The 24,752-nt window shown below is 44.1% G+C and overlaps 1 protein-coding gene across 1 annotated transcript in view; it reads right to left on the bottom strand.

The window, feature by feature from the left end:
* LOC8035109 (sterol regulatory element-binding protein cleavage-activating protein) overlaps window positions 1-22,242 on the bottom strand; it is a 51,433-nt gene extending 29,191 nt beyond the window's left edge. The window contains exons 1-8 of the mRNA XM_042293784.1: window positions 22,226-22,242; window positions 21,996-22,057; window positions 20,076-20,226; window positions 14,531-14,645; window positions 9,028-9,185; window positions 7,933-8,070; window positions 1,811-1,887; window positions 1,599-1,713 (exon numbers count right to left, since the gene is read on the bottom strand). Coding sequence (XP_042149718.1) covers window positions 1,599-1,713; window positions 1,811-1,887; window positions 7,933-8,070; window positions 9,028-9,185; window positions 14,531-14,645; window positions 20,076-20,224 — 752 coding nt within the window. The 5' untranslated portion in view covers window positions 20,225-20,226; window positions 21,996-22,057; window positions 22,226-22,242. The remainder of the gene's footprint in view (window positions 1-1,598; window positions 1,714-1,810; window positions 1,888-7,932; window positions 8,071-9,027; window positions 9,186-14,530; window positions 14,646-20,075; window positions 20,227-21,995; window positions 22,058-22,225) is intronic.
* Window positions 22,243-24,752: the final 2,510 nt, after the last annotated feature.

The raw sequence follows: 24,752 nt of genomic DNA, 5'->3' as shown, positions 1-24,752 counted from the left end.
ATGAGAAAGGCAGGGAGGTCCTTCAGTTTTCCTGCTTCCAGTGGGAGCTCTCTACCTTCGATAATGCTTTGGTCTCATGTATGCTTCGAGTGTGAATATGTAGCCAAAGCACCCTAGAAGGCCACGCGTATGTGCTGAAAACCGGCCATTTAAAGGAGATGCCCGCTGTTCTCGTCCTACGAGTGACTATGGCAAAATGTGGATTCCGTTTTGACAGATCTGGAAAACAGCCTAGCACATTATACCAGGTTCCGGGCAGTTTTTCCTGCAGACTGCACAAGCAACTATAAATCAGCAATAGTCACGGAATGCCAGAAGAGAAGAGTGGGCGACAACAAAAGGAAGTGCAGCTTTGCGAAAGCCGAAAGCGTAAAAAAAGAAATACTGCTCTCATTGTTGCTTAACGCTAGATAAACGAGGTGGCTGATTGATAAGCCGTGTTTTTGGGGCCTTTGCTATCACCAAGTGTCACCTTTCTAAACCTTGACCACGCAAAATGTGTCTGCTCAAGTAACACGGTATTTGTAGAGATACTAGTATGCTCGTTATCATATGCATGATTTTGCTGCGAGTGTTCCCAATTGTATGCTGAAGTGGGCCCGATACAATTTTCGTGAGAGCCAATTGGAGCAATGGAGGCAAAGCACGTGACAACCCTCATTCACGGTACAGGGGCGAGAGCGTAACCCAAGCAGTTGGAGAAGAGGGGAGGGAAGAACCCTTTCTGGACTGTGCTTTGTGTCCCAGATGCTGCTTGTGTCGGCCTTGGAGATTAGCCTGTCACTCACAATTTGTACAAAAGCGGCTTTCAGCTGTCTTTTGCTTGTGGCTTCGACAGCACAGCTAAGGAGATAGAGAATAGTCACATGTTTCTCTTCGACATGCCGATTGGCTCACGAGGACTGTAGCCTTTGCTGTTTGCCAAGTCACGGTGAGGCGAAATGACAAATTACTTACTACTGATTAACGTGAAATCCTGTATAAATGCCTTCCCCCGAGAGATCGGCCATCCCGCTAATTATCCATAACATAGAAATTCAGAAACATTGACCACCCCCCCGATTCCCGTCGGATATCACGCAATGTCTGACGGGAATCGGATCAACCGTGCAATTTGCGGTGTTGGTACACGTGACAAGCGAGTTCGCAGCGGGCTCTTGCGTTTTTGTCAGTGGTCTCCGCGCGCGATACTGGTTCACGTGGCACGGAAGTTTGTGGCAGGTTTCCCCGTATTTATAGTACCAAGAAATGCGAAACTGCTGCATCCGCTAAATTCAATATCTTCTCCGGAGACGCAGGAGTTTGGAGCAAATTCCCACGTGTTTATCGCGGAGGGAAAGGCAAATTTGGCACGTCTGCAATCTGCGCAATCAGTTCCTGTGTCATGTGGTTTGCAGTGGGTGCTCGCGTTTATCATTAATTCTTAATAAAGCTTCGCTGTCTCATCCCCAAAGATAGCCTGCCTCCTGTTTTTAAACCATTTATCTCTTAATTTCAGGTGGGCATTCTTTAAATATTTTACAGTACCATTCCAAAAAAAAGTGACACTTGAAATTAGGTGTGGGTTTCTTTTAGGAAAAGACAAAGATTGAGCTTACTCGGGATCCCATTTTTTAAGGACCATGGTGACCGCAAACGTGATGACTCTCTGTCGGTTGCGCACGCACAGTTTCTTGATCCCAGTCTCTTTCCAGGGCACTCCAAAGAGGATTTCTGAGCAACGAACACACCAGAGAATCACTCTGTGAGGCTCCTGCAGCGATGCCACGCCAAGAAGAGCAAAAGAAAGCAGGAACAAGAGAATCCTTACCTCTTAAATAGTATGAATCGGATGTCTCGTCTTTCAAGTCGAAGATGCTCATGAGGATCTGGCTGTCGTGACGAAAACTGAAAATGAGAGCATTATTACAAGAAATAAGAAAGTGTGCCCAAAATTTAGTTATACAGCCCCTTTCTGTCTGTACTACATCAATTCCAAGGTAGGCAGTAAGCATTATGCATTTACAGGAATAAAAGTGGGCTCAATAGGGCACTGTGTTGTTAAGGTTGTTTGAATTCCTCTATCAAGATCAGATGCCAGCTACATAATCCGAAAGATGTGAAAAGATATTTCATCAGCATTATGGAGAGATCCAGGAAACTTGAATAGAGGAGATAATACCCTGATACACTGCCTTGAGGCATACACATTGAGGCACTTGTGTATGCCTCAATGTGGCATACACAAATAAATATCTTCATATGATTGGTTGAACTGACTCACCCACATGCCCAATACGTTCAGTACTTCATGACATCAAACATATTTTGTTTTGCGTGAGGGCCCCGAGTGTGTGAAGGGCGTCAGGGGTATGAGTGCGTGAGGGGCATGAGGGCAGTGAGTGCATGAGGGGAGTAAGGGCCATGAGTGCCCGAGGGGCGTGAGGGGTATGAGTGCATGAGGGCCGTACGGGCGGCGAGAGCCGTGAGGGCCTTGAGTGCGTGAGGGCCATGAATGTGTGAGGGGCGTGAATGCATGAGGGGCATGAGTGCGTTAGGGCCATGAGGCCGTTGAGTGCGTGAGGGGCATGAGGGCCATGATGCGTGAGGGGCGTGAGGGCGGTGAGTGCCTGAGGGGCGTGAGGTTCAGTGAGGGTGAGTGAAGGGCTGGAGGTGAGTGTGACTGTGAGGATGAGGGGCTGAAGATGAGTGTAGCTGTGGGGGTTGATGGTGAGTGAGGGGTTTAGGTGAGTGTGGCTGTGAGTGTGAGTGAGGGCAATATAAAACACTTGTGGGGGTCAGAAAAGACGTCCGTCGATGCAAATCAACAAACTTATCTTTATCACCACACAAAAACTGAAAAGCACATAAAAAGGGGCTCCGCTGAGACCGCCCTGCTACATCGTCGAACGCTGCCAGGCTCGTGCTGTTCTCTTCGAACCCGGAGCTCGGTGCCGTCGGTGCTGCTCGTGCCGCGCGCTTGATACGTCATTAGCTGCTGACGTTGCGTGAGTCACTGCTCTAAGTTCTCGCGCTTTGGCGCCACCGCTGTAAGTCTCGCGCTTTGGCGCCACCGCTCTAAGTCTCGCGCTTTGGCGCCACCGCTCTAAGTGTCGCGCTTTAGCGCTACAAGGGCTCCCCCCTAGAGGAGTCGCTAGGGCGATGTTGTGCCCAAGAGACGGAGCGATGATGCTGATGCTCGGTGGCTTGTAAGGATGGTGCCGACGGCTGGCATGAAGGCGGCCAATGTAGAGGGTGTAGGCTGGATGCGGACGATAGTTCAATGTGAGCAGGCTTCAGGCGGTCGACGCAGATGGTGTCATGCCGCCCGTTCAAATCCAGAAGGAAATACTTGTCGCGCCTTTCGAGGACCTTAAAAGGGCCATCGTAAGGTTGTTGCAGAGGCTTCCGGACTGTGTCTCGACGCAAGAAAACGTGTGTGGCCGAGGTTAACTCGTCGCATATGTACGTCGGATGACGGTCGTGCTGCCTTGTTGGTGTGGCACGCAGGTTCCGCATAACTTCTCGAAGCTGGGTGGCATAGCTGAAAGGATCGGGCACAGTAGAAGTGGGAGACGTCACGAACATTTCTCCTGGGAGACGAAGTGACTGTCCGTAGACTAGGTCTGCGGCAGTGCATCCCAAGTCTGGTTTTAGTGTTGTGCGGAGGCCTAGAAGCACGATGGGAAGAAGTGTGCTCCAGTTGTTCGGGTCGTTGTGTGCTCTTAGTGCGGCCTTTAGGGTATGATGAAATCTTTCCACAAGGCCGTTAGCAGCGGGATGGTACGCTGTTGTTCGAATTCGGGAGGACCCAATAAGAGTCATGATCTCGTTAAACAAACGAGATTCGAATTGAGCGCCTCTGTCGGTGGAAATAGATGACGGAACTCCAAATCGTGAAATCCAACCACTGACGATTGTCTTTGCAATGGTTTCCGCGCGGATGTCTGCGATAGGGAAAACGTCTGGCCAGCGGGTGAATCTGTCTATGCAAGTGAGCATGTAGATAAATCCGGCGGATGGTGGCAAAGGACTGACGATGTCCACGTGGATGTTGTCGAAGCGAGCGGTAGGTGTCTGTACTGTGGCGAAAGGTGCAAAGGTATGTGGATGAACCTTAGACAGCTGACACTGCAGACACGTGCGAGCCCATTCACGCACATCTTTGTTCATCCCTTGCCAAACGAAGCGTTGGGCGATGAGATGTTGGGTCGCCCGAATGCCGGGATGAGAAAGGTTGTGCAGTGAGTTGAAAATGGATCGCCGAAACGTTGGAGGTACCACCGGTCGGGGAGATCCCGTGGACATGTCACAAATTATTGTTGTGTTGCAGCCTGGCAGCAACACGTCACGCAGGTCAAGGTTGCTAGATGCTGATCGTAGCCTTGGGATATCTTGGTCGCCTTGCTGTGCTGCTGCTAGAGCGGCGAAATCCACAGCGGTGGGAATGGCGTTGCAGCAAGGTATCCGTGACAACGCATCAGCAGCCGAGTTGTCTGTGCCTTTGATATGGCGGATGTCACTTGTGAACTCCGCAATAAATGAAAGGTGCCGACTCTCTTGAGGAGAGAGACGGTTGCTGGTCGTTTGAAGTGCATAAGTTATCGGCTTATGGTCGGTGAGGATGTGAAATTGCCGACCCTCTAAATAATGCCGAAAATGTTTGATGGTGAGGTATATGCCGAGTAGTTCTCGTCCAAAAGTGCTGTACCGGGACTCGGCTGGCACCAACTTCTTGGAAAAGAACCCAAGGGGCTGCCAGTTTCCGTCAGCGAACTGCTGCAGTACTCCGCCTACAGCTACATCCGAGGCATCCGTCATGATCGAAAGAGGTGCACCAGCGAGCGGGTGCGCCAACATTGCGGCTTCTGCGAGCGATGACTTGATAGTTAGGAATGCCTCCGCTGCCTCTGGAGACCATGGTAGAGGTGTGGTGTCCCGCTGAGTTCCCTTTAGGAGATCAGTCAGGGGTTGGAGGACAGTGGCGCAATGCGGCAGAAAACGGCGATAGAAATTCACGAGGCCAAGGAACTCGCAAAGCTTCCTGCGTGATGTAGGCGTCGGGAAGTTCTTGACTGCGTCGACTTTGGATGGAAGAGGGCGAACACCCTTGAAGTCGACCCTGTGGCCAAGAAAATCCAGTTGTGAAACGCCGAACTCGCACTTGGCCTTGTTGATGATGAGCCCGTATTCCGCCATGTGCTGGAAAAGGATCTCCAGGTGTTCGAGATGCTGTTCGGCGTTAGCGCTGGACACCAGGATGTCGTCGACATAGGCAAAACAAAAGGTAAGCCCACGGGTGACGCTGTCGACAAACCGTTGAAATGTCTGGGCCGCGTTACGAAGGCCGAAGGGCATCCTCACATACTCGAAAAGTCCAAAAGGTGTTGTGATGGCTGTTTTCGGTATGTCACTTGGTTCCACGGGGATCTGATGGTACGCTTTGACCAGGTCAATTTTTGAAAAGATGGTTGCTCCCTCCAAGGACGCCGAGAAATCCGTGATGTAGGGTAGGGGGTAGCGGTCTGGAACGGTGTTGTTGTTCAGAGCGCGGTAGTCTCCGCAGGGCCGCCAATCACCTGGGGGTTTCTTTTGCACCATATGGAGGGGTGATGCCCATGGGCTGGACGATGGTCTGATGATACCGAGTTCAAGCATGTGCTCGAACTCGGCTTTCGCTATCTTCAACCGTTCGTCCACAAGGCGTCGTGGACGAGCATGAGTGGGAGGTCCGGATGTTACGATGTGATGTGTCACGTCATGCTTTACTGGTTGCAGAAAGTTGGCGGGACGTGTAAGCGACGGGAACCGTTGGAGTAGGTCTTCAAACTTTGTAGTGATTGGAATGCAACGTTCTGGGAGTGGTGAGATGGATGCTATGCCTTGGACAGCTAGGTGAGTGGTGGCATCTACAAGGCGTAACCGTTGCATGTCCACTAGGAGGTTATAGTTGTGGAGAAAATCTGCTCCAAGGATCGGGTCTGTCACGTCGGCAACCAGGAAAATCCATCTTAGCGGTCTTCTTAACCCGATGTTGAGGGTCAGAGCTCGTTCACCATACGTCGCGATAGCGGACTTGTTTGCGGCCTGCAAGGTGACGTTAGCGCGTTGCGGCTTGGTTGACATGGCCGTCACGGGTAGGACGCTTACTGCGGCGCCGGTGTCGACTAAGAACCGAAGACCAGTATTCTTGTCTAGTACAAAAAACAGACGGCTGGTTTCGGAACCGGCACCACTCGCCGCCTCTAGTGGTGGGTCTGGGCGTTTTCCGAGGCCGTGCATGGTGAAACACATTTCTTGACTTGCGCGCCGAAAGTGCGATGGTACCAGCACGTACCTCTTGAGGGCGAGGGATGTCGGGGCCTACGCTGTCGGGAAGATGACCTTGGTCGATGGCCTGCTGGAATGCGATCGGTGAGAGCGGCGATCTGTGCAGAGAGTCGTCCAATCTCCTTGTGGAACTCCTCTCGAAGGTTGTTGACGTCACATGGAGGTGTCACCACTTCGGCTGAAGGAGTCGCGGGAAGCGATGGTCCGGACTGGTTTTGGACGTGTGCGATGGTGGGCACTGCGACTTCCATGACAGAGTCCGCGAGCTTTGCCAGATCCTCAAGGTTGAGTCCAGCGGCAGCGGCGAGAACCATGCGGACACCTGTCGGGAGCCGTTGCAGAAAAAGTTCTCGCAGCAGCGCTACATCGAATGTCGGCGCCTTCTCACCCAACAGTTGTTGAAGGCGACGCAGTAGTTGTGTTGGCTTGCGGTCGCCCAGCTCCTCTGAAGTAAGGAGCTGTTGCAGTCGGCGCTGTTCCGACGACGTGGTCCTCCGTATGAGCTCCGCCTTGAGGGTGTCGTAGGGGGAGTCTGCCGGCGGTGTCAGGACCAGATCCCGAATTTCCGCCGCGATGTTCGGCGGAAGCGCTGCGATGATGTGGTGGAACCTCTGGACTTGTGATGTTATCCGGGCCGTGGCGAACTGGCTCTCCACCTGGGCGAACCAGATCTGAGGGTCCGCTGGCCAGAACTGAGGCAGTCGAAGGTGTAAAGCTGAAAGTCCGCCAGTGGAAGGTTCACCAGACTGCGCCATGACGACTGGAAGCGGTTGATGAGCTTGGCGCAGCAGGGAATTGGCTTCAGAGGTGCGGCGTTCCTCGGGTCACCACTTTGTGGGGGTCAGAAAAGACGTCCGTCGATGCAAATCAACAAACTTATCTTTATCACCACACAAAAACTGAAAAGCACATAAAAAGGGGCTCCGCTGAGACCGCCCTGCTACATCGTCGAACGCTGCCAGGCTCGTGCTGTTCTCTTCGAACCCGGAGCTCGGTGCCGTCGGTGCTGCTCATGCCGCGCGCTTGATACGTCATTAGCTGCTGACGTTGCGTGAGTCACTGCTCTAAGTTCTCGCGCTTTGGCGCCACCGCTGTAAGTCTCGCGCTTTGGCGCCACCGCTCTAAGTCTCGCGCTTTGGCGCCACCGCTCTAAGTGTCGCGCTTTGGCGCTACACGCTGACCTCTGATTATAAGTACCTCAGATTATAAGTAGTTGGGACACTAAAAATTTTAGCCCCATATTCCTCAAAGGGGCACTCAAACGGATTCTGAATTTTTCTATTTATGGTGATAATTCAACCTACCGGCTTTAAGCATCCTAAAATCCCAAAATTACACTCATGGATGGCCGATTTTCCTATTAGAAATCTAATCAAAGATTGTGACACGGCCTTCTTTTTGCGTCTTGGGGAAGACACTAGGGGGTGCCGTCGGATGGTGCTTTCAAACAACAAATACTGTATCACATCTGCTATACCCCAAGATTTGACATTCTTGTCAAAATATGATGCATGACGCACCTAGAAAGAGCAATAATGATAGTAACGTTCGGAATCGCCACGCAATTAACTAATTTCACTGGTAAACTTTTATGGAGGTGGTGGAAATTCAAGAATGCCTTACCTGTTGTAGTCCTGCTTCCAAACATAGGTTGGCGACAAAGTCAAGCAGCCGAACTGAGGCAGAGATGTCGCAGCAACCTTGTCTTTGGGCTCAGAGACTTGCATGCACATGTCTTGAAGGGTGTGGACCGTTGAATTGCTGAAGACCAAAAGGCAGGGGCAGAAATGAACAGGTAGTACCCTCTCTTGATACCGACTCGGAAACCAAAGCAGACCCGAGTCGGGACGCCGCAACGACGGTGACCTTTGTCTCCACTCCGGTTTTTTGCCAGCGTTTATACAACCGATTGATGAGATTGAGATGTCTGACAACACCACGCGCCGGCTCCCGTGTCGCAATTCGTTGCCCTTTCGGGAATTATTTCGATGCATGGGTCGGATGGGACAGCAAACACCAGCCTAAATCTCGTTCCGGGCACCATACCAAAATAAGGGTTTGTCATTTCTTTTAACATCCCTTTAATGGCGAGATGTATGAAAGTTACTTAAAACATTCATTTCTTGATATATTAACGTTTAACGAGATCAAATAAACAAATAAAGCTGAAATTAAAAAAAAAAATAGTTATGTAAATTTGCAGCATTCTTTCTTTCTTGTCTGTAGAAAACACCAGGCAAAAGTCAGAAAATGCGTAACTTCTGTCTGTAGAAAACACCAGGCAAAAGTCAGAAAATGCGTAGCTTCTATCGATCACTGTAAAATTTAAATATCTGCACATACAATATCCTCAAGTAAAACGGTCACCTATCGTGAAATATTAGTGGCAAGAGAAAAACACTCATTCATATTTTTCGCTGTTCCACCGTTCCCGGTCTCAGCGTATTTGTGCGCCAAACTTCTTTTTTCTAGTAAACTATTTGTGTATCTTTTCACTAAATGGCACTGTAGTTTCAATCTTCAAGACTGTTGCCAGACTAATAGATTCAGAAGAAAAAAAACATAATAAAACCAAAATTATTAAACAAAATTATTATGTGGTTTGTTGCCTCTAGGCAACACTCGTCAAAAAAGTATAAAAATAAACAGTTAAAAAAACCATTAATTGACATTCACTTTGCATGTTCTATGTCGTAAGGAAGAGGAAGGCAGCCTTGCCTGTCCACAAACTGGTGGTTGTTGATGAGTTCCGTCAAATGAAAGGACTCTGCCAACGGAGAGCGGAAGGCGTCCATGAGCATCAGACTTTGTTGCCACGGCGACACGGCTGCCTTCACCACTACCTGCTGCACGTAAGCCACCGGGGGTCCCTGAAACTGACGCGCAAAACCTTGTTAGTGGCGAACGCAGCAAGATTTGTGCTGCAGAGTCTGCAACTTCAATGTCGGCATTCATTAATTTGTTTACGTATCGCAACTTGTCGACGAGAATTACTGTTACTTGCAGCGATAACAGCAACAACACATGGATTTCAAAACTGGAACTGTATGTACGATCAAAGACAAAAATAAATGTGACCACTAGCGTGTTATGCAAGTTAGAGCAATACAAAAAGCCGAGAATTTAGATTATGTTACAAGGGCACCGTAACACACTTGGGTCATATAAGAAATCTCAAACAAAAGAGGAGCAGATCATCGATATTCCCCTATGAGGCTGGATATCACGTGGCCACGTGCACCTTAAAGACATTGGAAGTGCAAGTGTTTAGAAGTGCTCATCCCTGAAACACATGTCCTTGCGTAATTCCAAAAAGAGGGTTAAAAATTTGTAGCATGGGTTCATCGCACTTTGTGAAATGAAGCAGTAATTAAAATGTGAGCCTCAAATTTCTGACATTAATATTCATAAAAAAAAGTAGAGGAGAAAAGAAGAAAGAATCAATACTTTGCTGCATTTTCAGAAGCCCAGTATGGAGCAAGAACATTACCGTAGGGTCAATGACTGCATTTACCTGACCAAATCAATAAAAGTTCCCATTTTTTTTAGTAAAAATGGTAACATCTATTAGGAATCAAGAATGGCTGCTTTAAAGAGCTATGCTTTCTGTATTCCTCTGCTGCCTGTAGAATTTTAACACACAATACAATTATAACGATGAAGCTGCCAGACACTGCAGTCTCCCTTGCTGTGCCAAGAGGGAAAACGTTCTGGGTTCACAAGCAATGCAATCACATGCATCAGTGTAATTTCCAGAAAATTACGACCATCTGAACAGTGACATCATTCAGTCACAAATGTTTTGGCAGGTCACCATCGTGGTATTTTCCTTGGCCTAACTCCCACCCTGATATGAACAGATAGCGACCGGCATGCACAGGTGACCCTGCATTTCGCATTAGGGAGGAGGGTCCCGTCGACAATGCAATAAGGTTGAGGTGCCTCTCAAGATGAATTTCCAATGGAAAAGAATGCGGTTGGATAAGCGGCACCACAACTGATATCACTCTAAGATTTGCGAGGGGGTGAGTGCACCCTGTGGGTCTTATCAGAAGCAGACACAAATCTCCCAGACAGAGGGAGGAGGCAGCCAGAGGTGTTTATCAGGAAAAGCGGAAAACACGTAAACACACACGGGAAAACGGAAAACAAACAAGAAAAGAACAAAGGGAGTGGGAAAAAGTAATGATGAGATGAATGACTGAGGGAACCAACCGACAAAAAACAGCAATTAATATTAAGTGCAACCAACATACCGTAAACAACTTAATTTTTGCAAACTTTGCAATTCGCAAATATTGCAAAAGATTTATCATGCATATACCGCACAAGTTAATGTGATCGATGGCTGTTTGAAGGGACCACATAAATCCATCTCTTAAAGTAGAGCGCTAGGGTTTACTACGGAATTGCTTGAAGGTGGAGGAAGCTTTTGCTAAAGTTGTGGAATGATGGGCTTACCAGAGTAAATCACGAAAAATAAAAAAATACTGTTTTTCCTATACTTTGCATGCATACTTAAACAAATATTTTGTACCACTGTGGCACTTGTGTGGGTCAAATGAAGTGAAGAATAGGCACGCCAATTGCATTTTCTTTCCAATTCATTAATTTTTCTGTTGTAATAAAAGCAAGAATAGCCCAGAACGATTTTCTGATAATTTTCAGAAAAAAGGCTTAGCACTAATTTTTCCTCGAAAAAAACAAGGTTTTATCTCCTTTCGCCTCCGGAGGTTTTATGTATTTATACTATCAATTAACGAATGCTTCACCTTCAAGCGCCTCTGCAGTAAATCCCAGCACGATAAGTTAAGAAACCGATTTATGCAGTCCCTTCAAACCGCCATCAATCCCTTTGACTCACCCGGTACATCAAAGTCAATGTTTATTTTGGTACAAATGGTTTTAGTACAAATAAAAAGTATATTCAAGCGAGAGTCCCAAAGTTTAAAAAAAAAAAAAAAACTGTATAAAGGACCCTCTTTTTAAGACGAGGTAAGTAGGCGATTCACTAAATATATTGATACATATAGCTAATAAATTTTAAAAGGCGAGAAAATGAATGACGGCACTGATTGGTAATGCGCTTCCATTCATGCTAGTAATAATAAACAACAAACAAAAATCCCGCAATATTAGACATGCATTAAGGTGAAATATACTTTTAACACAAAAAGAAAAACTCCTAAGATAGTTGAAGAGCATGGGCTTGATATGATCCATGAAAAATGAGTGGCACACAGTTTGATCTTCAATGCTAGTTGAGAAAAGACAAATTAATGAAAAAAACAAATAGGAAGGAATCAGCACAGGACGAGTCAGTTTATTTCCAGTAAAGTTTGAGAGCGAATATTAGATAGCAATGGCTAGAGTAAATGTTCAAAAACTTGACATCGACGTTATACTTTCCGGTAGAGCGTTCTATGTTTTACTTGCTACATATGCAAATGAAAAAGCACCACAGTTAGCTCAGATTTGCAGAACAATGAGAGACATTGGTGCTCATGATCTGAGTGGTAGTCAGTGTTTTGATGCATTCGGTGTATTGATGGGCACTGCACAAGATTAGAGAGAAACTTGAAAGTTAGTGTGGATATACGGTGTTCTAGATGTTGTTGAACAGTAAAATTGTTTACTAGGCTATAACCTGAAGTAATGTGAACCTAGAATTGCAAAATACCATTGCTCTTATTGCAGCATTTTGGGCGGTTTGTAAATGTTTCAGTGGTGTTTTATATGTTAGCAAATACAACAGAATTCCATAAAAAATATGACTATGTATAAGGCAGTAATACAGATTTCAGGTAGTTTTTAAAGGTAGTATTTGGCATAATTTGTAAAATATTGGTATATTCCTGTATATCTTATCAATTAAGTGCTTTCTGTGAGCGTGCCAATTCAACTGATCATCGAAAATGAGACCGCCCCCTCGCAAAATCTTGTGCCCACAAAATCTTCCCAAAACCCAGACTTGGCAAAATATTGAGCCTATGAAAACAAGTTCTCTAGAGTACTCCAAAGAGTGAAGGAGCACAAAAGCAGGTTACAATATTAAAACATATAGCCAGGGTTCCTGCAACTGAGGTTACAATAATGAATAAAATAGCAAAATTAATCAACATGCCAGTAAAAAAGAAAAAAAAAGTAAGTCAGTGAGTGAGTCAGTTTTAACACAATGAGCAAAATTGGCTTAATTTCAATCATAGCCCTTTTTCAACAAAAACAGCACACTAATCTTGGAATCGGTCATAAGAGCTGAGAATTCCAACAACCAGATGCAATGAAGTGAGGCAGTTGTCCACCATGTAATCTATTTCACTGCTCTTCCTCCCTATTGCCTCCACTGCTACCAAAATGAAAGCATATAATGGGTGCACAGGCAGTAAAGAAAGCATGTGAAGAAGCTAAGAGGCAAGGATGTCGAGAAACATTAATTTCCACAAGCAATTTCTAAGTTTAATTTGCGAGATATTAGAGTCTCCTTTGCAGGAAAAACAGAATAATGTTCATTTTTGCCTGGAACAACCTTTTAAATGATTACTTCCTAACTCCAATCACAAGGAATAGTGGTGCACAGTTAATGCGGGAGTTAAGCAAAAAAAAAAAAAAAGCTCTAGATCCAGTACACATACATAACCCACCATAGGTGCTTGTATGATTTTGTATAACCATCACTCCTGTAACAACCCGAAATTGGGTTTTAAAAGTACCAATACATAAAATAAATAAACAGTTTACAGAACAGTATTAACCAGGAACTCATAATTCACAACCAGCTGGTTCAGACATTAAACCAGCTGCCTGTGAATTCAAAGAAAATATTAAAGTGAGAAATGTAAAATAAAAATCAATGAAAGATCAATCTCCATTGCTCGGACAAGTAACAATTCTACATGAAGAAAAAATAACTCTTTCCCAAAGAGAACCCATTAAAGCAGAAATTCGCAAACGAAACGCACAGCACGATTGAGAGGCAAATGCTTACTGCCAATATACATGAGGCCACGATAGAGATAAGATAGCGGGGTTTCAAGAGCGAACTGAGAGCGCAAGCAAAACCCCGGTCAGATTACCCGGTCTGGAATCTTTATGTCGCACTATGGGAAAGCTTTCCCCTAGGGGCAAGCTGAAGCACCTGAGGTGTGCTGCCGACGTTGGGAGTCAACCAATCAATGAGATCGGTCAGAGAAACTAACCGACGGACATGGGTTCGGAGGAGCTGCCACAGAGAAAGTCGCAGGATGCGTAATACTCTTTCGTAAAAACCTAATGCGTCGATAAAACAAACGACTGGAACCCCCATTTGCTATACTTGAAACCTAGGGGTCATCTTATTTCAGAACAACTGAAATGCCACGTGAAGGGTGCTACAACTGCCCTAAAAACGATACACGAAATGTGCAAAACATTTTTTTTATGCTTTTAATTTTTCTAATTTTTTTTTTTTTTTGTTGCTTTCTTATTTGTATTAGCTAGCGCCACTTGTGGTGAGGAACTACACTGGGGCGAAAACCACCCAAGTTTTCAGACCAGTAAGTACTGTATTTTCTAATGTATAAATCACATTCTTTTTCTTTTTTTAATCTGCGCCAGCACATATTGCGCAATGGGGCCGGTTTACACGCTTACGACCGAGTTCGTTACGACCTCTCGGGATATCATACGATGCTGGCGCCATCTTTGAGGCGGTCCAGGAAGTGCGTTTCACCAGAACAAAGGCCCTGCAGTATTTGCGACATCAGGTGTACGTGCCATTTATAAGAAATGACCGTTTATAACACTGTCAAAATTTTTTCCAGCCAATTGTGGAAAGAATGAAGCACGAAACAAATTGGAAATATGTGGAAATCACAAGTGCTCTACAGCTCGGTTGTGGGCAGTCCCCAGTGTGTGAACAAGAATTTATGTGCACTTCCTTAAAACGATCACAGACTTTAATCTGCACAAACTTGCTGAGGGATTATATTTTTCATTCAATTCGTCGGCGACACCATTGAAACTGGCTCTTGCTTGCACATACACTGCAATCACAATGCACATGTGCGGGATTATGAATGTGCTTTCACCATGCCGACCGTGTAAATATACAAGCGTGACTCTTATACCAGCTTTCTTGTGAAAACTGCCGTTCATAGGCGGGTGCCGCCGTTCACACGGCGGAGCGACTTGTAGACCGGAAAATCCGGTGGGTAGTTTATGTAAGGAGCGTGGTGGAACTCACCCAACGGGGCCCAATTGTCTGGGAGTCTTCGTCCAACTCGGCGCTGTACAGGGCGATGGGTGTGGAGAACTGCTGGGAGGAGCTGCCCAGCAATGGGATGTGCAACAGCGGGTAGCTTTTCCAAAAGAAAGGAACCAAAGAAACGGCGGCGGTGTGAGCCTCGTAATCATCCCTCTCTCAAGAAAGGACAGTTCAATGCCGAGGAGTGCAAGAAACCCGAGCTGCCAGCGAGCTTCCATTTCCAGACGCATAACCCCCCCTCCATTCTTCCTACTCTTCCCAAGATGGCATTTTTCCAAATTACACATTCATGTACACCATAAAAGCCCCGACTCTCCCCTCTGCCCCCTCCCCTGTACACTAACATTCAAAGTCATGCTTCCGCTCCGAATGAAAAAGGAAAACTATTACGAAGTCCTAGTTTAAAGAGGAAACTCTGCTGGAAATACTTGTCATAGATGTGGTAATTTAGACAACGAAAAACATAGAAAAGAGAAAAAAAGGCAGCAACGTCTACGATACAAATTAGGAGGATGACAGATGTCCCACGTCCATAAGTTCAACGTCATTTCAAATAAAAATTTCAACATCACACTTTCTTTGTAAATTAAGAAGTAGACTATAGTCCCAAAGTTAAGACAGTGGCTGCTATTAAAACTGGGGTGAGCACTTGATTGAAACAAGTTTGTGCGCTGTATTCAATACGGCATTGTCTCTTTGCACAAGAATGGGAAGCTGCTCACTATCTTACTTCTAGTATATGCTTGATGAACGAAAATCTATTAGACTTAAATTTGAGAGGCAAGCTCATGTACACGACTCAGTCATTAAAAAGCACAGTAAACAAAAACAGGGAAAAAAAAACACACAAAGAAAACAGGGTGGTTAACATGGTTGCAACTCATGATCAGCTGGTGGGACAGCAAGCCACAGTAAAAACTGTATTTTTTTCTTTCCAACTTCGTTACCTTCTTTCTTCAATCGCGGTCTATTTTATTAAAAAATTTCATCTGACAAAAATGTTTTTCTAATAAGGGCAATCTGTCAGGGACATCTACAGTGCATGCGGCACATGACTCGCTCACTTTTCAAAGTGGCGAATTTGACGTACTGAACTGTGCCGGTTGCGTAGCAGATTCCGGGAGAAGGAGTCAATAGAGTCGTAGGTCTAGTAATAAAAAGATGAAGAAAAAATATTTTCTTTGTTTTTAGTAAAGGTTGCTCTCGAAGTAAAAGCATGGACACAAAATGCCTTGTAGTGACACAGGGTTATCAGGCTCTTAATGTTAGCAAATAAACAGTACCCCAACAGCCCCTGGCAGGCTCCCTTCTTGAAATGAGGCACGCCACCACTTTATTAATCAGACCTGTCACTCTCTTTCCACTAAATTTACAACATATGTGTTTGATGATCCCGTAGTCCCAGTTGAGTCCTAATGTTTGTTCATTGGCAGTCCGCAAAAATGCTATCCTACCTTCTTTTTTTTTTATATTGTGCATAGAGCATTGCATCACATACTGAAAGAAGAAGAATTCAAACAGATATCTAGTTTCTGCTTCAACGAATATTCTGGAAAATATTTTTTGTCTCTATGCCAGAATTGGTGTGTAACATATTAAAATCTATCAAGAACTCCTTATCCTCCAGTAAGAATACCTTCCATGCATAAGCAAGAGTGCATCACAGCTGTTTCCTCTCCCAGTCCCAAACTGATATGTTTGAAACAACATGTCATGAAGAGCGAAATTGGTTGCTTCAAATTTTTGTTGTATTTGGACCTGCTTTCTCCTGTAAAAGCATTATGCAGTAACTGGAGTACCTCCAGTGTGGCGGTCAATTATAAAATACAAAATGGTTCTAAGACATCTCCATCCACCAATTTCTACTGCTTGCTAGTGCTACACATGAAATTCCAGCACTCGCATACTCCATACAAAGACAGTTATGCACAGCAAACATGACACAAATCGTACTCAAATTCTAAATGGAAATTTATAGGAGCAGCTGGCCCTTCATTATGTGTCAATATCTCCTGAAGACACACCTGACCTGCCTCGACTAGACTGGCATTTGCTTGGAATGCACAATTCCCAAATCAAGAGAAGAAAAAAAAGCATCCTTTATTTCTCTGTAATGCACTCTAGATAATGCCTGACAAGGGAGCATCTACAACCTACACTATCAACTTTCAATGCAAGCCTTTTTAGGAGATAAACTTCTGCAGGCAGCATGCCAAGTTTGATGGCCTTCCTACATGCCTCTAATTCTGGGCAATGCATGACAGCATATTTTTATTTCTTTTGGATCTAGTATTTTATATGCTAAAAGGAAGCTGAACAAAATGGAAAAAAATTCGATCATATTACAGCTTACTAAAGCAATTGTTAGCCTAAGCCAAACTTATACATATTATTCAGAACTTGGAGTTGCCTACAGCCTTCTTCACTTAGTTTGGGTATCAAAGAAAGAGTAGTTAATTCACTGAAAGCTCTAATATTTACGGCTGAAAACAGTACCATAGAATACCGCGCATCTGCCCATTCCACATTAAGCGCCCATTTCCAAATCTGTAAGATCTGAGAAAATATGCACAGTACATTTATATGCAAAATTGATGACCGGAAAAGCGCCCATCCCCTATTTTTTTGCAATTATCTCCAAAGTTTGAGCGGGCGCTTGCCCGATATTTTACGGTAGGTTATAAAATATGTAAGAAAAAGGAAAAAGAAAATTACTATTGGACCTGCACTGCAGAAAAAGCATAGTGTTTGCCATTATGGCATTTCAGACATTTCTAAAAAAAGGATTTACACTTTTCTGAAAAGGGCTCATGTGCAGAGGCTGTACATGAGGCCTTGCATGAGAAAGTACCCCTCAAAGTCACAACAACATGTAAATGCAGTCATGACATGTCAGCAGCAGCACCCATCAATAGTGCTCCGGCGGTTACTTTAAAACTTCTGAAAATATATCACCGACCCCTATGGAAGAACAATGCTGCCTGTTAAAAAATAAGATAACATTGAGTCTATGCTTGCTTTGACCTGAAACATAAAAGCCACAGATAAAATAACCACAACATAATTTTTTAGAAATACAGTGTAAATCTTAATTACATTATGAGTGAATAGAATCAATGTAACATTACTAGTGAGATGTGCAAGCCTGAGTCACAGCATAGAAGCAGAACACAGTGTACTTGCACCATTAGCTGTTACCCTCTGATCAGATTTTATAAACTAATTCAATAGGCAAGTGGTATGCTAGAAGCATCTGATGCTGCCTCTAACCCCCCCACCCCCCCCCCTTTTTTTTTTCCCCTTTGTTACAAGTGCTCTGAATAAGGTTCTTGGAGATGTTTAAGAAAATAATGCATGGGTTTTCAGTGATATGCTAAGGTGTTTGAAAGAAACCAAACACTGTAATATCTTGTAATGTCAAAAGGACTGGTCTTGTGTGATGATGACAAGAACTGTTACACTTGAAGTGGTGTTTCAATACAAATACCATAAAAGTTCTTTGGATTTTTTTTTTTTTTTTAAGAGCAATTTTTGCAATTGGCATTTTGCAGTTTTTACGAGGCTGTTGGTATTTACAATATAAAAAAAATGACACATGTTGATTCCGCTTTGTCATCACCACATAAACGTCAAACATGGTGTCAATTTTTTTTTTTTTTTTGTTCTTCCTGAACCATCACTGATTCTGAAGACATACTCTAAATTCAAAAATTTCCAAGGCCTTGAAATTGGCTATTACATGATAAAGATTTTTTGAAGGTCTTAAATGACCTGTGGCAAGTCTGTAATCAGGACGTCAAATCCATCCAAGCAAAGTATAGTAACTGAATCTGAGCCACTCTGAGGTCCATTTACACTGGGACACAGGGAATTTCTTTTGTCACGCATCTCGCAACACCTTTTTTTTAAAAGAAAAAATATATCTACTATGTTAAAAAAGTTAAAAAGAAATAAACAATGGGAGAAAGTTTACAGGAAGCAAGTGGAAAGCACTCCTCCAACTTTGCACTTTTAATACTAAAAAATGAAACACTAAAAACAATACTGCCATGTCTGTAAACCAGCGACCAATCTTGTATGAACAGAATTACAGCAATAAATAATTTTAAGTGGATCAGTATTATTACCGCCTTTCTGAGTTTTACACATGAGAGTAGATGCAGTGCAGCAAGTTAGATACTGAACACAACTGCATTTTGTGGAAGTGGATACTCTAGAAATCGCGCAATCGGGACAAAGACATAAAAGGGATGGTCTGTACTTCTACATTTCCTCCCTCAATGAGCCATCACAATTGTCAATATGCTCATTTTGCCTTTAATAGTAGAAGTGTTTGTAAAAACTGGAGTGCACAATCTCCTTCTGCAATAAGGTTTTGGATGACAAAGCAAACTCAGGGTTCAGCTTTTTTTTTTTTTTTTTTATGTAAGCTTACGATACTTTTGATACATGTGATTTATGGGAAGGACTATATTTACAACCTAGGCTCTTTTCAATCTGCTTGCACACAAGCAACATGATTAGGACAACAAACATCCATTTTGCAACAAAAAAAAAAAAAGAAAAGAAAAAAAACACGAGAATTGTGAGCATTGTGCTTTTAACCACAGAAACTACAGATCTATAAAGAAATTATCACTTTCAGATTAACATCACTCATTCCAACAAGTGCAGACAAACATGCTCCTGCTGTTGTGTTTCCACATGTCTCTCACAGCAGGTGTTTGGGGGAATAACGAATCCAGTTGTTCTGACCACAAAAATAGACCATGCTTTGCCGAACGCTCAGGTTCTGCTGAAATTTAGCACTAGCAGTTTTGATCAGAAATCAGAAGCAGAACTTACTGTTATCTCATTCGAAAGTTATAAGTGACTGAAATTTACAGTAAAAAAATCGGGTCTGTCTCCGGTAGCAGACACCATTCTGTGCATTTGAGGGCTTTGTTGGCCTCCATCTTCTGATTTGTTTACCATTTAGGAAAGTCAATCAAGCAACAACACAAACAAACAAATATATGCGAGACTTAGTCAACTATGAGACACATACAAAGCTCTTGCTTTATATGTGTCTCACTCCAGCATCACGTAGAGGTCGGTTCACACGTTTGCAATTGACTGCGTGCGGGTGCGTTGCATTTTCTTGTAACCTACGGTGGCACGCTGGCACCATATTTCAGGTAGCCCTGGAACTGCATTACACCTAGAACGAAGGTTTTGCCGTGTTTAAGAGATAGAATTTTCGCAGCATCTACAAGAAATGGTCGCTTAAAAAATTCAAAAATAATTCTGACAGGATTGTTAGAATTATTTCAAGCACACGGGGAAAGGGCAAAGCGATAAAGATTATGAGAATATATCCATAGATTGAGAGGACACCAGGGCAACCAATGTGTATTCTTGCTATAAAAGGTTACAAGAGATGCAATGCTTTCGAGCAGAGTCAAACACAATTGTGTGAACTAGCTTTTACAGATTTACAATTCAAATTCCACAACAGAGCAAGTAGACAGGTAATTGAGCTCACCAAGCGATGAGAAAGGTAAAGATGGCAAATGAGATGAGGGTGAGGGGATGGCTCGAACAGTACAGCCCATGCTTGTAGTAGATCTGTGCAATCCTGTCCTTGATGGTGTACGACTTGGCTGGGGACGATGTCACCGTGACGCCCTGCATAGCTGGCGAATTGATGCGGCAGGTCAGCCTCCCGCAGTCGACGGAGCAGCACGAGATCGAGCCCATGTCGCTTTTTTTAGTCTCTTGCCGCAAGCCACTGTAGTTTTTACAGCACAGTAACAGCACAGCCAAGCGGGAGCTGATTTCCAGGAACCTGTTACAGCATGCACTGCTATTGTAGTGCCTCTTATCCTACTCCTGGCTTATCACTCCATTACTTGCGCTTTCGCATACAAGCGTCGGCAAAGTGTCCCTTTTTATAAAGCAAAACCGGCAAAAGAACAACTTGGCACGCAGAGCTACGAGGGTTTGCAAAGCCGGCCGGCTGCGCTTTTGGAGGAATCTAAAACGTGAGATACACTGGCACTGATACAACGATGGAAATAATCTGGACAGCAACCACAAAAACACGAAATGGAAGCCTCGAAGGAGTGAGATAGCCCGACAGTGTCGGAACCCCGTGCCAAATGCTGAATGACGTAATAGCCCGCGATAGCCGGTAGCCCGTCATCAGTTGCTTAGATAAAGTGAAGCGATTTCAATGATGTTAATTTGGAATGCGCATGCATTTTGCCGCGGATTCTCACCGTGTGGGTACAATCTTCTCAGTTGTTGCATAGACGACCACAGCAGAAAATTTGTTGACTAGGCTTATCTAGCGGATTATCCCACATACCATGTTCTGCAGATAGAGCATTATGAAAGGCGTAGGTTCAAAGCTCCGGAAAATGCCTAAGAAGCATGGATGCGCTCGTGCCTTATTAGTCTTTTAGAAGATTGTTCCGATACCTCCGATAACGGCGCCGAACAATGATATGATGCGTCTGCAAAGGCGTCATTGCAGCATGAGTATAATTATGGGAGACATCAGAATGATCTACTAAAACTCTTCATTGAAAGTGCGAAGACTAAACATGGGATGCCTTCCTTGAGCTTGTGTTCATACCTGTGCTTATGAGGCATTTTATACCTTCTGCTACGCTGCAATAGAGCTGAAACTCAAACTGAACCACATCCCCTGAACACATTTACTCCCTGTAACCAAACGGGCACCATGCTGGGGGCTTTTATGGTGAATGCATTGAAGGAGAGGCGGTTATGGTGCCTTCTTGCATCAGACACTAAAGCAAACAATAAACAATAGGATAAACCTGAGTCTGAGATTGCGAGCTCGCACGGAAGCAGTAACTTGAAGCGCTACGATTGGGTTGCTTGGACTGGAAGGCAGTGTTCTCTCTTTATTTTCTTCTTTCTGCCTGTTCTCGGTTCTCGTAGTGTTTCTGAAGCGTGGTAAAACAGTGTTACAGGTTGTCGCATCGCCGTTAGACCACCCTGTTATCTCTCCGTCGTTCGTACACTTCGTTCTGTTGTTTGCTCCTTATTTTTAGTGGAAAGCTAGAAAGTCAGGTTGCTGTCACAGTAGTGGTGTACTCAAGTCGAAATGTTGTAAGGTCCCTGGGGTAAACAATTTTTCGCCGATCGGGGGTACATTAGAATTATTCGTTAAAAGCGGAACTGTTACTCGATACGCAAATATATGCCGATACGCAAAGGTGTGCCATTTCGACGAACAAACAATATACGTCCCGATTTCAGCAGGATTTCAGCCCGTGGTGAAGGCCTTACAGTTCCAAAGGAGCATTCGACTTTACTTGGCCGGTCATTTTACTTTCTCGAAAACAATTACGGGTACTGCCCCGCTCAAAAGAAACAGCGCTATAACTGCCATAACGGGGTATTTGACAGGAACGATCATCTAGAACGAGCTTACCTATTCACGCCGTTCACGCGATGAGCGGTCGAGAGTGGTTTCGCCTCGACTACGATACCGCACTGAAAGCCACAAATAAAACCAGTTCAGAGGAACATCCGATGGCGCACATTGGAGCGACGAAAATACAGAGTGTTTCGGGGTCTCTGTACATAAATGCAACTTAAAAACGAAGATTCATTCACAGGCAATGCATGTGGTAAACAACATAACTGCGACATGATGCGAACCATGGACGCGAACGCACAAGATTTCCCCACGCTGCGAGCTCGAAGCCACCTAGCGGCTCAATTGGCTCGATTCCACATAGTTGTGAGGAAAATTCGCCAGGGAAAACGGGGCGCTGTAGGCAGAGACGATTATTCTGAGGAGAGCGTTTATTATTTATCCGTTGCTTCAAACTTCGCAGCTTTTCGACGACCGTCAACTCAATGACGATATTTTTGCAGCACAAAATATTTACTAAAAGGTATAAATCTGAAAATATTGAAAATAAAAGGCTACTGTTTTGAAATAATAAGTAAGCCAGCTTTCGAAATGTTTCACTTACGCAGTCCAAAAAAGGTAACACAGCAGCTGTTAAGAACAATATTTATTTTAGGTTAAAGCGATTATACAATTTTTAATCTCAGTAACAATTTTTGGGTTCGGTTTCGGTTTAAAGTTTGGGGCGTTATTTGTTGTTATGATACCCAGAAACGACAGGAGAGTTCAGAAGTTCAGCAGGTGCGCTGAACTTCTGAACAAACGTTGCACCCTGTTGAAATTAAAATCAACATAATTAATCCATAACATAGTACACACACAAACACAAACATACGCGCGCACTCGCGCGCGCGCACACACACACACACACACACACACACACACACACACACAAAGAGGACGAAGTAGTTGAGGACAACGGGACACAGAAGTAGATATATACCGTCTTTAGTCAGTGATCTATTATAAACCAGACTCTTAGATTTGTAAAGGTAGTAGCATGACCCAGAAAAGAAAGCTTTATAATCCAGCCCATCTGTCCCAAGACTGCAGAAACTGGCCAAAAGCGCAACAGAAAGTAAGTTCCACTTTTGAACGAAACACAAACACGCACACAAACACACACACACACACACACACACACACACACACACACACACACACACACACACACACACACACACACACACACACACACACACACACACACACACACACACACACACACACACACACACACACACACACACAAAGAGATAAACTCACGTCATGTTTATTCTTTTAAATTACAACCTTTACTTATTTAGCCATACAATTTATAAACGCTGAAAGTCCAGGACTCAACAAAACGAACTTGGGAACTAATTCAATGGACCTTTTCCACATACCGACGGCACCAGGCGGTGGCTGCAGGAAATTAAAAATCGAGGAAGTATCCCACCTGCGCTACCAATCGATAATGGGAGCTACGCTACCAGTTTCTTCGCTCTCCGAGCAGCGGCGCCTGCCCAACGCGACTTGAAAGAGGGGCATCCGTGGCGCCCACCCAAACGTCGTGTTTTTCTTTCCGTCGACGTTCTCTTTTTGTGTAACACAATTATATATATGCTGCAGTTACGTGTTCTACTCGCTGATATACAAACTCCTTCCGAATTTCCTCGATTTTTCGTTCCGACTTCCGCCGCTTGGCATCGGGCGCTCGCGCGTGCGCAGAACGCTTTTCGGAAAAGGTCCATTACAGTAGTTGAGTCATTGTTAATGAATTTCTAATTTGTAACTTTGCACTTTTGAGTAATTTTTATTTTTAATTAATTACTTTCGAGTAATCTGCAATTGTATTTTCTTACTTAAAAGTAATTTACTAATTTTCAATTCGAACTCATTACTTCCGAGTAATTTGTAATCTTAAATAACTACTTCCCATTACTTTGGGATGGTTTGTAATTAATTGGGTGTCCCTTATTTTCGAGTAATTTGTGATTGTTTGCTCATCTCTTTCGAATGATTTGTAATCAGGTGTCCGTTACTTTCGAGTGATTTGTAATCGAGTGTCCATTACTTTCGAGTAGTTTGTAAGTGTTTGTCCATTACTTTCGAGTAATTTGTAATCACGTGTCCATTATTTTCGAGTAATATGCAATTGCATGTCCATTACTTGACGCTAAAAAAAGAACTCGGCCTTCCACTGCTCGCGGAAAGAAGGAAACTGACCAGACTAGTTTCATTGCACGCTTTGTATTATCTGGCCCCTTTAAAGAGAGAATTGTACTGTCCAGCGGCTCATCACATTTCTCCTCGTACAGACCATTCTCAGAAAGTTCATCTGGTAACACCAAGGACCAACCTTTTTAAATTCTCTCCACTGCAATTATCACTTTCAGAATGGAACTCTCTGCCAGAACATATTGTTACAATTCAAGACTGATCTGGATTCAGAGCTGCACTTGCTACTTTTCTCGATATTTAGCAACCTTTAATCCTGTTTTTTCCTTTCTTTGTTTGTTTTTGTTTGCTGCCAAAGCCCCCCCCCCTTATGTAAAGCCCTACGGGCGCTTTAAGGGAACAATAAATGAAATGAAATGAAAAAACTTTCGAGTAAAAGCATAATTAGAGTGGCAATTTAATTACCTTTTAGCCTCGGTTAAAGTAAAACCAATTACAATTACAGCTGTGCGGAGAGCAAGTCGTCTGCTTCTGGCGCAGAAGTTGCAGTGACGTCAGAACGACGGCGAGCTCTGATTGGCTTTGATTGAAAGAATAGTGGATATACCT

The sequence above is a fragment of the Ixodes scapularis genome, unplaced genomic scaffold, assembly GCF_016920785.2.
Source record: "Ixodes scapularis isolate PalLabHiFi unplaced genomic scaffold, ASM1692078v2 PGA_scaffold5__190_contigs__length_132052651, whole genome shotgun sequence".
In the NCBI taxonomy this organism is placed as follows: domain Eukaryota; kingdom Metazoa; phylum Arthropoda; class Arachnida; order Ixodida; family Ixodidae; genus Ixodes; species Ixodes scapularis.
The sequence above is the reverse complement of the archived record's forward strand: the minus strand, read 5'-3'. Positions and strand labels throughout refer to the sequence as shown.